General features: G+C 33.3%; 1 protein-coding gene across 1 annotated transcript; it reads left to right on the top strand.

Annotated features, from left to right (window-relative positions):
- Positions 1 to 3,558: 3,558 nt before the first annotated feature.
- Positions 3,559 to 8,651, top strand: LOC111705516 (zinc finger protein 320; the record flags this gene model as incomplete). Its single annotated transcript, XM_023478095.1, has 2 exons — positions 3,559 to 3,790; positions 7,311 to 8,651. A coding segment is annotated over exon 2 (1,338 nt), but the record flags the coding sequence as incomplete, so codon positions are not given.
- Between the last annotated feature and the right edge of the window lie 4,652 nt (positions 8,652 to 13,303).

A 13,303-nucleotide genomic window follows, 5' to 3' on the forward strand; every position in this document is an offset into this window, starting at 1 on the left:
AATGTTTTCAGTAAAAATTGTTTGAATAGGAACACTTGTTTGGAATGTGAACAAATCAAACACGCCCTTATAATCTCATTACTCCTAGGTAAGTAAAAACAGACATTTTTCAATATGATAAACATTAACTGATCTAAATAAAGTATAGAAAAAATGTGTCTTTAAATCTTTCAGAGAAAAATTAATTTGTCTAAATTAAAATCCACGATAAACTTAAAGCTGTCAAAATCAAATCAACATTTCTCTTCCAACCCCTCCATAAAGTAAAATAAAAAGAAAAAGTAAAAGAAAAAAATCAACATTTTGTGAATTTTTTAAAAACATTTTAGGGATAATGGAGAAACCCAGTGCAAAGTTTTAGTATTTTTATAATCATGACCTTCTCACTAAAAACTCTACACTTCAATGATTTAGATTGCATGCAATTGCACCTGAAAATTTGACATTAAAATGTTTTAAAAATGAACAAAATGGCATTTATGTACAATTAAAAAAACGTATCAAGTGTACTAAGAGTATAATAAAAAAAGTCTAAAAATATTTGACTTTTAAGTAAAAGATCAGCTTAATTTAAGAACCACATCAATTTAGTTATGTAACTAAAAAGTCTGGTGTTTACCCTTGCCAGTAAACAGTTTGGTATTAACACATGTTAATAATAGAATGATATTTAGCCCCTTATATTGTTTGGTATTTACTCCTTTCAGTAAATAGTTTGGTATTAACCCATGTCAATCAAAGAATGATCTTTACTCCCTTTCCGTATATTGTTTGGTATTTACCCCTGTCAGTAAATAGATTGGTATTTACCCCTGTTAGTAAACAGTTTGGTATTTCATCCTTTCAGTAAATCGTTTCGTATTTACCCCCTATCAGTGAATAGTTTGGTATTTATCCATGCCAGTGAACAGTTTGGTATTCATCCCTTTGAGTAAATAGTTTGGTATTTACCCTTGTCAGTAAATAGTATGGTATTTACCCGTCAGTAAACATTTTGGTTAAATTTGGACTGTAGTCCTTTTGAACTGGCATTAGTCCAAATAATCATTCGTTTAGTTGATCGTTAGTCCTATTGAAAAGACAACAAATAATCGGTTAAAGATCTAAAATTAAAATACAGCTTGGTGAAAGCTAAGTTTTAAAAAACAAAAAATTGTCAAGTCATCATTCTTTTGTTGTCAGGGCAAGCCTGTAAAACATGTCAAAATACAGTTTAAAGGTGAAATAAATCACAAAATAAAAATAAAAACCATGGCTTTTTTAAATATCTAAATTCAAGTGTTCACCTTGAAATCCTGTCCCAGTTGGTTTATTTTTATCTTAAATAGACGATAAAATCCTAAATGGGTAATTTTTTCGGGCTTGGGAAACAGCCTGGTCTGCATGATGAGATTTCCAACATGCAGCCTGATCCAGGTCGTTTTTACCAGTATTTGATCCTAACCGGCACCCTCCCGGCCTCCCCCACCCTACCCTGAGCCTCACATCTCATTATCTAATGCGAGGGAGCAGACATTTCGGGTTACTCGTTTTTAATACTTGGCCACTTAGATGACAAATAAGGCTCTAGGTTATAAATAAATAGGTTGGGTAAATAAATATCTATATTCAAGTGTTCATGTTTTATCTTATGAAAGTCGGGTTAAGAGAAGGGTTGAATTTTAAAAAGGAACTCATTCTCAAGAAAATTCTTTTCATTACTTATTTATATATATAAACATGTATTACAAGTTCCTCAGGATCGTAAATATCAATAATAAATGTTCAACAGGAGTATATGATTTTTAGAATTACGTACCCCGGGGCCGCGGTTGGGGGGGGGGGGGAGAGGGGTGAAATGATTTTTGTTGATCTGGAGGAAGAAAAATGAAAGATTGTACATCAAAATCAAAAGGCAAACAAACTTTATCATTATATTTTGATATTTTTAAGTTTTACCAAACACTTTTTTATTTCTCCTGAAAGAACCATTTACTAAGGAAAACAAAGATTATCTAAAGGGGAAATGATTTTAACAGAATATACACCCCTGATGATCATTCCTGAAACAACCTGGCTTTTTATAACATTATCAATATTGAATTTCATGTGCCTTGATAAATTAAGTCCATGGCGAGTTTTATACGCAGATTATACCAAATACCTTCATAAATAACGCTTTTATTAATTTAATAAATGTACGAACATCTTATCTTATAAACCCATATTACTAGTTCGCAATTTTTGATTGAATGGGGTGGAGGTTTCAGAAAGCGTACTCTAGGACAGACCCTAAAGTTAAATGATATTAATTAGTTTAACTTTCTGTCCTATGGTCGAATTTGACTCGATGTTTAGTACAAAGTTACCCACTAAGGATGAGACTGCAAAGATTACCTAAAGCCCTTAAAGTATGACGATCCAAAGGTTAAAATAAGTCTTCTGCCCGAAATATGGATTTCTATTAGTTAATTCAATTATTTGACAAAGAATCAAAAAAGATTATAGAGTTGCAACTTGCAGGGATTCATAAATAAATGTTTCGTCCTAACACGCTTCTTGCCTCCCCCCCCCCCCCTCTTATCAATTTAGTACATGACCACTACTTTTTCTGTAAAATAGTTATTATTAATTTTGTATTATTTTAGGGTTAGGTTAGGTTCAGACAAATTCTGGGACGAGTGCTGAGGCCAGGACAGGCTAGAGGACTGCAGCCGGACCCCATGACGAATTATATCCATATGTTACATTTGAGATCCATTAAAAAATTGATAGGAGGTGGGGAGTCCGGGGGTGTCCAAAAATCGTATACTAGGAAATTACCTAAAGATAATTAAGTAAAATTAAAAACAGTATAAACGTACTGTATAAACTCTGTATCCAGTCGTCGCTGAAGTCTTCTTTTTAGGGTAACCCTGTAGTTAAAAAATTTAAGAGATATACAATTAACATTAATAAATGTTCGTCCTATTCATAAGATTACTTTGAAGTTACAAATTTCTGTGTTTCTCTTTTATGTTTCAAGTTTTCAACAGTTTGCAAAAATAAGCGCAAAACTAAAATATTGCCGCGGAATATTTTAGAAGTTTGTCAAAGTCGTCTTATTCAAAGATTCCAGTAAAAAAAAATCCGACTTTTTGGAATTAAAAAAATCTTTCGCTCAATCATAATATGCTGGGTTCTGGGAATATATGTTTTTTTTTTGCAGCAACGAGAATATTTCACCCTGTTTTCATCTTTATTCATAAATTACCGAAAACCTGAAAACTAATGTCGTCTTATTATATAAGAAAATACCTGAACTGCAGCTGAGCCCGTTCTCTCTATAGATAGATGGTCGTGTGGTTTACGTACTTCCGGGGACCATATGTTGGCCGCTAGATGTATCATGCTAAATTCTTATCTAATAGATAGATAATTTCTCCGTACACTTGACGACCAATTTTTAGCCACATCAATAATTGTCGACCAATGTAGTTTATGGAAGGAACGGCCTCTGATAGGCCTGAGCCCGTTCTCTCTATATAGTGGTCGTGAAGTTCGCATAGTTTGGGGGACGATCTAGTTTGGCCGCTAGATTTCTCTCGTATGAATTATCTATCATGGATAAGAATATTGCGTGATACATATCTAGCGGCCAAACTATTGTCCCCTAAAGTTCATGAATTCTTTACGACCACATGTTTAAACATTAAATTATGGAGAGAACGGCCTCTGAGAACAGGTTTAATTTAGCTGTAACTAAAGTGTGTCACTGTAAAGCCGCATTCAGAACTGTTTAGAGACTCCCGTAGATGGTAAATGAATTTAGGTTAGTTGTGTAATCATATTTATATACTATATAATATTTTTGTATTTAATGTATGAATAATTTAATTGTACCCAGTGATATATATATTGATGTATACAATTAAATGGTCGCGTGGTTTAATTTTGGTTTTATCCGCGAGATTGAAGTTTGCAGCAGCATGTATTGGGTCCTCACGCTGGAGCGGAGGCCTGCTCCGGCCTTAAGGAAATGGGTGGATTCTCATTTGAACTACTGCCGTTTGAACTATGGTACATTTGAACTATTGTTCGTTTGAACTATTGTTCATTTGAACTACTGACATGACGTCATATCCTGTAGTTTAAATCAACACATTTCTTGCTCATTTGAACTATTTTTCTACCCCAATTCAGTTATAACATTTTTTTTTATAATTCCCATAAAGTTATAGTTCGACGACAATTAAAATAGTTTAATTAATTAATTAATTAATAGTGGTACCACGTGCAGTAGTTGAAATGAACAATAGTTCAAACGGGAGTAGTTCAAATGAGATAGCATTGGAAATTGTTTTCAGAGGAGCGGAAGGAATTCACAATTGTGATTTAATACTAATTATCCTAAGGGATGGTATTAATACTCAGCAGGCGCGCAACTAGGGGGGGGGCAAGCGGGGCAAGGCCCCCCTATAGCCTGATTAATTGAATTGGCTTGCGCGCCCCCTGCAGGAAGGGGGGGTGGCCAGAAGTCAACCCTGTTTTGAAATTTAGCGATTCATGAATCCTGACCCTGAGCAAATTTAAGTGTTCTGATCTGCAAATTTTTTTCCCGCTTGCTTCCAGCCCCCATAACAAAATGTCTAGTAGAATGCCTCATCAGAACATTAAAAACTATATGGGAGGGATGTACATTAGCACCCAGGACAATTATTACTCCATCGGAGGGAAAGTAATTAACACATAGGACACTAATTAATCAATTGGAGGCTCTATGGTAATTAACACACAGGACACTAATTATTCCATTGGATGGATGGTAATTAACACACAGGACACTAATTAATCCACCAGAGGGATGGTAATTAACACTCAGGACACTTAATTACTCCATCAGAGGCATGGTAATGAACACTCTGGACACTACTTACTCCATCAAAGAGATGATAGTTAACGCTCAGGACAATAATTCCCAGCTAGCAAAATAACCGATTTCGGTTATACCGCCTCGTATATAGACAGGCTTCGCCAGAGTTGGGCGGAGCCCCGATCATCATGTCCGATATAGGTCCTGGCGGTATAGTAAACGGCACCCACCCAGATCTGTCGTACATACGATGTAGTATATACTACAGCGCAGATATGATCTCCCACATCTGAACACTTTGATGCCGGTACCATGTAGTATATACTAAATCGAATTCTTTCTCACCGATGTCTACATTCTACATCGGGGACATTTACACCGATGTCTACATTCTACATCTACATCTACATTCTTTACGACAGCGAAAACATGGATTATATACTACGGCGGTATATTGACCGCTTCACCGTCGCACCTACGACAAAGGGACTACAGCGGGGATATATGGAGTATATACTATGGAGGTGCATAATTTCTCCGCCCTCGCACCTACGACAGAGGAGATATTTTAGAAATATGGAGTATATACCATGGAGGTAAGTAATAACTCCGCCCTCGTACTTTCGACAGAGTATCTACGGCGGAGATAGATGGAGTATATACTATGGTGGTACGTAATTACTTCGCCATAGCACCTACGATAGAGGAGATATATCAGAAATATGGAGTATATACTATGGAGTACGTAATTACTCCGCCCTTGGACCTTCGACAGAGTATCTACGGCGGAGATATATTTGGAGTATATACTATGGTGGTACATAATTACTTCGCCATCGCACCTACGAAAGAGGAGATATAGCGGAAATCTGGAGTATATACTATGGCGGTGTAGTAATTTCTTCGCCATAGCACTTACTATGGAGGGGACATGGAGTACATACTATGGAGGTATAGAAACCTCTCCGCTATTGCACATACGACATGGCGGAGACCAAAACACGGCGGAGATCCAATGTTAGCTGGGTTACTTCATCGGAGGGATGGTAATTAACACTTAGGACACTAATTACTCCATGTGAGGGATGGTAATTAACACTCAGGACACTAATTAATCCATTGGAGGGATGGTCATTAACACTCAGGAGACTAATTACTCTATAGGAGGGAAGGTAATTAACACACAGGACACTAATTAATTCATCGGAGGGATAGTAATTGACACTCAGAACACTAATTATTCCATTGGAGGTATGTTAATTAACACACAGGACATTAATAAATCCATCGGAGGGATGGTGACTAACACTTGACCCAAGTAACAAAAGTGAGGAATTTCCCCAGATTCTCCAACTGTGGTGACTTTCTTTGAAGAATTTCTGAGGAATTTCTCGAGAATCATTTCCTGTAACTGATTCCTCAGAAATACTCAAGAAATTCCCCAGAATTGGTCCCCAAGGTTAGACATTTTTTTGGGATCACAGTTTTGAGACTCAGTTTCAAGAAATTTCTGAGAAATTCTTTGGACTTGGTCACCATGTTTACGATTTTTAGGGGAATTTATTATGAAAATTAATTTCGAGAAATTCCTGGGAATTTCTCTGGAATTTCACCCCAAGAAAATCCTGAGAATTTCTCCTGAATGCTTTTCCGGAAATTCCTAAGAAATTCTTAGGACTTGGTCCCCAAGTTTACGGATTTTTAGGGGAATAAAATAGAGAATAGGTTTCGAGAAATTCCTGAGAATTTCTCTGGAATTTTTCTCATTAAATTCCTAAGAATTTCTCCGAAATACTTCTCCGGAAATTTCTGAGAAATTCTTAGGACTTGGTCACCACGTTTACGGATTTTAAGGGGAATTTATTAAGAGAATTAGTTTAGAGAAATTCCTGGGAATTTCTCCGGAATTTTACCCCAAGAAATTCCTGAGAAATTTTCCTGAATGCTTATCCGGAAATTCCTGAGAAATTCTTAGGACTTGGTCACCAAGTTTATGGATTTTTAGGGGAATTAAACAAGTCAAATTGACATCTTTTTAGAGTGTATAGTAACGTCATTTTGACATCACAAAAAGACATTTTAATGTCAATAGGACGTCATTTTATGACTTGAGATTGTGGCATATTTAAAAATTTATTTTTTAAACTGAGGAGCAATAAAGAAAGCTTTAAGAATATTGTACATGATAGATCCATTAACAGAGGTCAATATGGTCTTATTTCTAAGAAATAGACGGTTTAATGTTAACTTTTTTATTTCTTAAATTACTAATTGAGGAGCGCACATGCTGCAAAACATGTTTGGGTGGCGTTTGTTTACTTCTGCACTCCCCCCTCGCCCGGCCCTGGTTCTGAGCTAAGCCTTATATATATAAAGCATGGGAAAATGAAAGAATCTTTTATCAAAATAACTCTCCTAATAGCATAATGTGCATTGTGCATACAAATTAAAAAGATCATTGACAACAGTTTTTTTTCAGAAAATGAAGATCAGAAAACTGGAGAAACAGAAAATATCTTGTGATTTGTGTGGAATAAAACTCAAAAGCATTGATATTCTTGATGAACACACAAGAATTCACGGGGAAGGGCCTCTTCTAAAATGTGCAGAATGTGTTCTAACGTTTACATGTAAGTCTTATTTGAAAGGACATATGATTATCCATACTAGAAGAAGTACATCTGTTTTTAAATGTATTGTATGTGACAAAGTTTTTACTGCCAACCATGACTTAAAGAGACACATGAGATTTCATACTGGTGAAAAACAATTTAAATGTAACTTATGTGACAAATCATTTGCCCAGAGAGTACATTTAACAGAGCACACAAGAATTCATACCGGCGAAAGACCTTACAATTGCAGTATTTGTGAAAAGAAGTTTTCCCGGAAAAGTCATGTAACTGTGCACATGAAATCCCATATAGATGACACTCCCTACAGTTGTAATGTATGTGAGAAAACCTTTAAATTCAAACATCAAGTAGGACTGCACATGAAAACGCACACAGGTGAAAAGCCACACAAATGCTCTGTATGTAATAAAGGATTTTTCATGAAAGCATACCTAAAAAGACACATGATCATTCATACAGGAGAAACCCCTTTTAAATGTAAAAAGTGTGGATTAGGCTTTTCTTACAGGAATGCCCTTAAAAGACATATAATGAAACATGAAGAAGAAACTTGTGAAACAGGGAATAAAATAATTGTTGATACAGCAAAGATGGATGTAATAAGCAAGTCCAGGATTGGACAGTTTAAAAAAATAAAATCCAGGAAAGTGTCAAAACTTCGAAGTTCTCGAATTAATCAATCGCCTGATTCTGAATTGGGAACAAGAACAAGAACAAGGAACAAATCTGAACCAGAACAGGAATTAGATTCTGAATCTGGACTTGAAGAAGTATCTGAACCCAATGCTGAACTTGAATCTGAATACGATCTTCAGCCTGAATCTGAAGCAGAATTTAAATCAAAATTTGAATCTGAATCTGAATCTAACTTGGTTCTTCAATCTTCATCTGATTCTGAAGAAATAAGTGATGCGAAAACTGAAATGGAAAATCTGGAAACTGAATCAGTACATGAATCTAAACAGTTTAAATTGGAATCAGAATCAGATTCAAAACCGAAATCAGAATCAGAACTGGAACCGGAATCGGAACTGGAACCTGAACCTATGTCTGAATCAGAGTTGGAATCCGAATCTGAATCTGATTCTGAATCTGAATCTGATTCTGAACCTGAACCTGAACCTGAACCTGAACCTAAATCTGTTTCTGAAGCTGAAGCTGTATCTGAATCTGAATCTGAATCTGAATCTGAATCTGAATCTGAATCTGAATCTGAATCTGAATCTGAATCTGAATCTAAGCCTGAACCTGAACCTGAACCTGAACCTGAACCTGGACCTGAACCTGAACCTGAACCTGACTCTGAATTGGAATCAGAACCAGAAATCGTGATAGATAACGAGGGCAGAAAATGGAGTAGATTATTATCAAATGTTTCAGTTCAAGAGGCAGCGGATTATTTTGAAAAAAAATTTGGAAAATGACATTTAAAACATGTTTTGCTTTAAATGGAATAAAAAATATTAAATTTTATTGTAATTATATCATGGTGTCCTCACGCCTCAGTCTAAACTACAGAAATTACAGATTTTTCTAATAATATGTTAATCACAAAATTATATAAAAATAAATAAAATAAAAATTATAATTTGACAATCTAAGGTCTTATAAACGACATTGGTTTTCAAACGTAAAGGTAAAATCATCCTTGACTTTGATTGAAAAGGAGTGTTCGCGAAAAATGAATGGGGTACAAGCTTACGTCGAAAAATATTTGAGCGGCCAAATAATCACCTCTTTTAAAGTATATTTTAAATGAAATGAGTAAAAAATATTATTAAATATTAACTATTTACGAATGCATCGAAAAAAATCGATGATTATTGGTTGTAATATCTGAATGATTTGTTTGGAATTAAATTGATTTTTTTTACGATACAAGTTGAATGAGTTGAATACTGCAACTCTCTGAATTTGTATGGACTCTACCTACTTCAGTATGAGTCGTTTTTAACAATTTTCTCCTTATAGATTAAACAGATAAAAGTAAGATTAGTAGCAATTACCATTGAATATTTTTCTATTTTTAGCGAACACTCCCTTTAAGAATTTTATCATTTTCTGAAACTGATTTCTAATTCTTCCGTTTCTTAATCACTTTCTTCTCATGTACTCTTTTTCTGAGCTCTTACTACAATTTTTTTCTTTTCATATAACACTTTTTTCCAAATCCCCTCATCTGCATCATTCATTCATTATCATCATCCTAATTCTGCTCCTCATCATCATCATCATCATTATCATTATCATCGTCCTAATCCTGCTCCTCATCATCATTATCCTTATCATCATCCTACTCTTCATTCTAATATATATATTTGGTCAAAAATGGTCAAATCTTAGGCCGATGGTTATAGCTTTTATCTAAAATGATTAAATTTTTGGTCGAATTTTGCTCAACCAAAGTTATTCGTTTGTTTAGAAAATAAGTTCAAAAAATGGATTTATCTTTAATCAAAACCGGTTATATATATGTATGATTAAAAAATGATTATATTTCTAGTCGAAAATGTATATATTTTTGGTCAAAATGGTAAATGTTTTGGTAGAAAATGTTTATATTTTTGGTTAAAAAGCATGGTTATACATTTGATCGAACATGGTTACATGTTTAGTCGAAAATGATTATATTTTTGGATTAAAGATCTGGGGGTATACTTTGGTCAAAATGTTTATTTTTTAGTTGAAATTGTTTATAGCTTTGGTCGAAAATGTTTATACTTTTGGTTAAAAAGCATGGTTTTACATTTGATCGAACATGGTTACATGTTTAGTCGAAAATGATTATATTTTTGGATTAAAGATCTGGGGGTATACTTTGGTCAAAATGTTTATTTTTTAGTTGAAATTGTTTATAGTTTTGGTCGAAAATGGTTATATTTTTGGTTTGTTAAATTCATGTGTCAGCTAATAATTGAACAGAAAATGTAAATATATTTTGTCGAAAATGGTTTTATTTTTGGTCAAAAAGTGTATATGTTTGGTTAAAGAAATGTTTTTATGCTCAATATATTATTGATTAAAAATGGTTATATTTTTAATCTAAACATGCATATATTTTTTTAATCGGAAATGGTTAAATTCTTGGTCGAAAATGGTTATATTTTTTGTGAAAATGGTCCTGCTTTTTGGAGAAATTGGATTCTGATTTGATGAAAAGAATAATTATTCGCTCAATAATTAACGTTCATTTCATTCCTTAACTTAACATATAATAGAATGTGACTTTAAAATGAAGTTATTGTACACAGGCTTGGTTTTACATCTAAGCCATTAACATTTAAACTCCCGTTAGCAAATGAAATAATCATAAAAGTAGGAAATTAACTATATTGTTTTATACTTTAAACTTGTAAAATCATTTATAGGACAAGATAATATCCTGTTAAAAATATAAAGCTTAAATTAATTGTGATTTCGCCACTTGCAAATAAATCAATAAAGGACAAACTGAATTTTTTTTATCTTTAAAAGATCGAATTCGAATTAAAGCGACGATTCCTTCTTTTTACTGTTTTTCAAAAATAGTTGTTTAAAATATCGTTATTATTAATAGAATCTCTCTGATTAGAAGTTCACTTGAAATGTCGTCTCCCATGGTCCCTTTGGATTAAACAACCGTAATGTATTTATTAATCTAACAGTAATGCTAGCATATATTCGTTTCGAAAAAAAGAAAAATATATTATTCAATTATGAAAGTCTAAATAAACATATGTGTTTTTTTACTTTCTGGCTATTGTGTAAATATAAAAAATATTTATTAATAAGCTTATGTGTAATTTAGATCTCCACATAATGCAACATATTTATCTATGTAGATATAGAAAGGGCCCGGCTTTGCCCGTGGAAAAAAACTAAAAGAAATTGAAAAAAAAACTAGAAAAAAAATTTTAATGTTTTTAGCCTATAACTCATGAGTGTCCACAAAAAATTTCAGTCCAGCCGGCTATACGCAACATATATATACTAATGTCTTGTTTGAGTTGTGAAAAGATTTTGACTACCATAAGGTGTGAACCAATGGGTTTAGTACAATTCTTTTTAGATAAAATGTGAAGTAAACTGAGATAGTTAATAGATATACTTATGTAGAAAATGCCTAAACTCCTCCTTAGTCCTTATCAAGGGAGTGGTCGCGAAAAATGGAAGATGGGAGTTTTTTCTTCTCTTTTTAGACACTATTGAGGTTTCATACTTAAAGATTAACAGGTAAAGAGCTATTTCTTCATAATTTTAGTTAAATAAAGTTTCCTTGATTAACTTTTTTTCTTTTAGGTTATAATTAACTAAAATGTCAAATATAGCCATAAGAATGTAAATCCTTTCTTAAATTTATATATATACTTATATAATAAATGGAAGAGAAATTAAAAAAGTGATAATAACAAAAGAAAAGGAGATATATTTTTCCTATCTTGTGGATAACGAAGGGTTTATTTAATTAAATTGTGTGAAAGCTTGGCATCCGGGGCACTTTAATTTTTTTTTGACAAAAGTGTATATTTGAAAAAAAATTAAACGTATTTGGCAGAAATGATCATTTTTTAAAGTTTTTACCGTTAACCACGTGATTAAATTATGGGTGCAACTCAGGATTGTTTATTAATGGTCATTTATTAATTGAAGAGATCATAGTTAAAGGACGGAAATCTTATTCTTTTGATTTGAAGAAATCATAGTTAAAGGATGGAAATCTTATTCTTTTGATTTGAAGAGATCATAGTTAAAGGATGGAAATCTTATTCTTTTGATTTGAAGAATAGATAGTTAAAGGATGGAAATCTTATTCTTTTGATTTGAAAAGATCATAGTTAAAAGACGGAAATAAGGTCTTGTGTTAAGCACAAAATAAACGAAGAGAAGAAAACTAGTTTAGTCGGCAAACAGAAATTATATATATTGTAAAATTTAATAAAATTAGTGAAGTTAGAATCAGTTTATAGAGAAACTATGAAGGTCAGTAGTTTTGTGTAAATTAAGAGCTTCTTTAAAGTGTTTGCTTCAGACATAAAACTTGGTATTCAGGGTTTCCGAATAAAAATATTTTAATAGTCAGGGTCCGGGTATCCCAATAAACGTAACTTAATATTCAGGGTGTCCCAATTAACGTAACTTAATAGTCGATCAGGGTGTCCCAATTAACATAAATTGATATTCAGGGTGTCCCAATAAACATAAATTGATATTCAGGGTGTCCCAATAAACATAACTTTATATCTGAGTGTCCCAATAAACATAACGTAAGAGTCAGGGTGTCCCAATAATCCTTGATATTCAGGGTGTCACAATAAACATAACATTAATATTTAGAGTGTCCCAATAAAAATAACTTAAGAGTCAGGGTGTCCCAATAAACATAACTTGATGTTCAGGGTGTCCTTATAAACAAAACTTGATATTCAGTGTGTCCTAATTAACATAACTTAAAAGTCATGATGTCTCAATAAGCATAATTTAATAGTCATGGTGTCCCAATAGGCATAACTTGATATTTATGGTGTCCCGATAACCATAACTTAATATTCAGGGTGTCCCAATAACATAACTTTATATTCAGGGTGTCCCAATAAACATAACTTTATATAGGGTTAGGTTAAGTTAAGACACTTCCTGTCAGACCCATGTACAAAATTGATAGGAGGGGGGCACGGGGGGGCCCTAGGAATATACCTTAAAACATTCAATGCACGTGGATAGATTATTCTTTTTTGGAGAATACTTTTAAGTTACCAGCTCTGAGCTGGGAACTTTTGAATGGTGGATATCCAGATTAATGCTTGATCTTCTCTTTTTCTTAATCTCGAGATTAAATAATGCTTGTTCTCCTCTTTTT

Source organism: Eurytemora carolleeae, unplaced genomic scaffold, assembly GCF_000591075.1.
Source record: "Eurytemora carolleeae unplaced genomic scaffold, Eaff_2.0 scaffold671, whole genome shotgun sequence".
Classification (NCBI taxonomy): Eukaryota; Metazoa; Arthropoda; class Copepoda; order Calanoida; family Temoridae; genus Eurytemora; species Eurytemora carolleeae.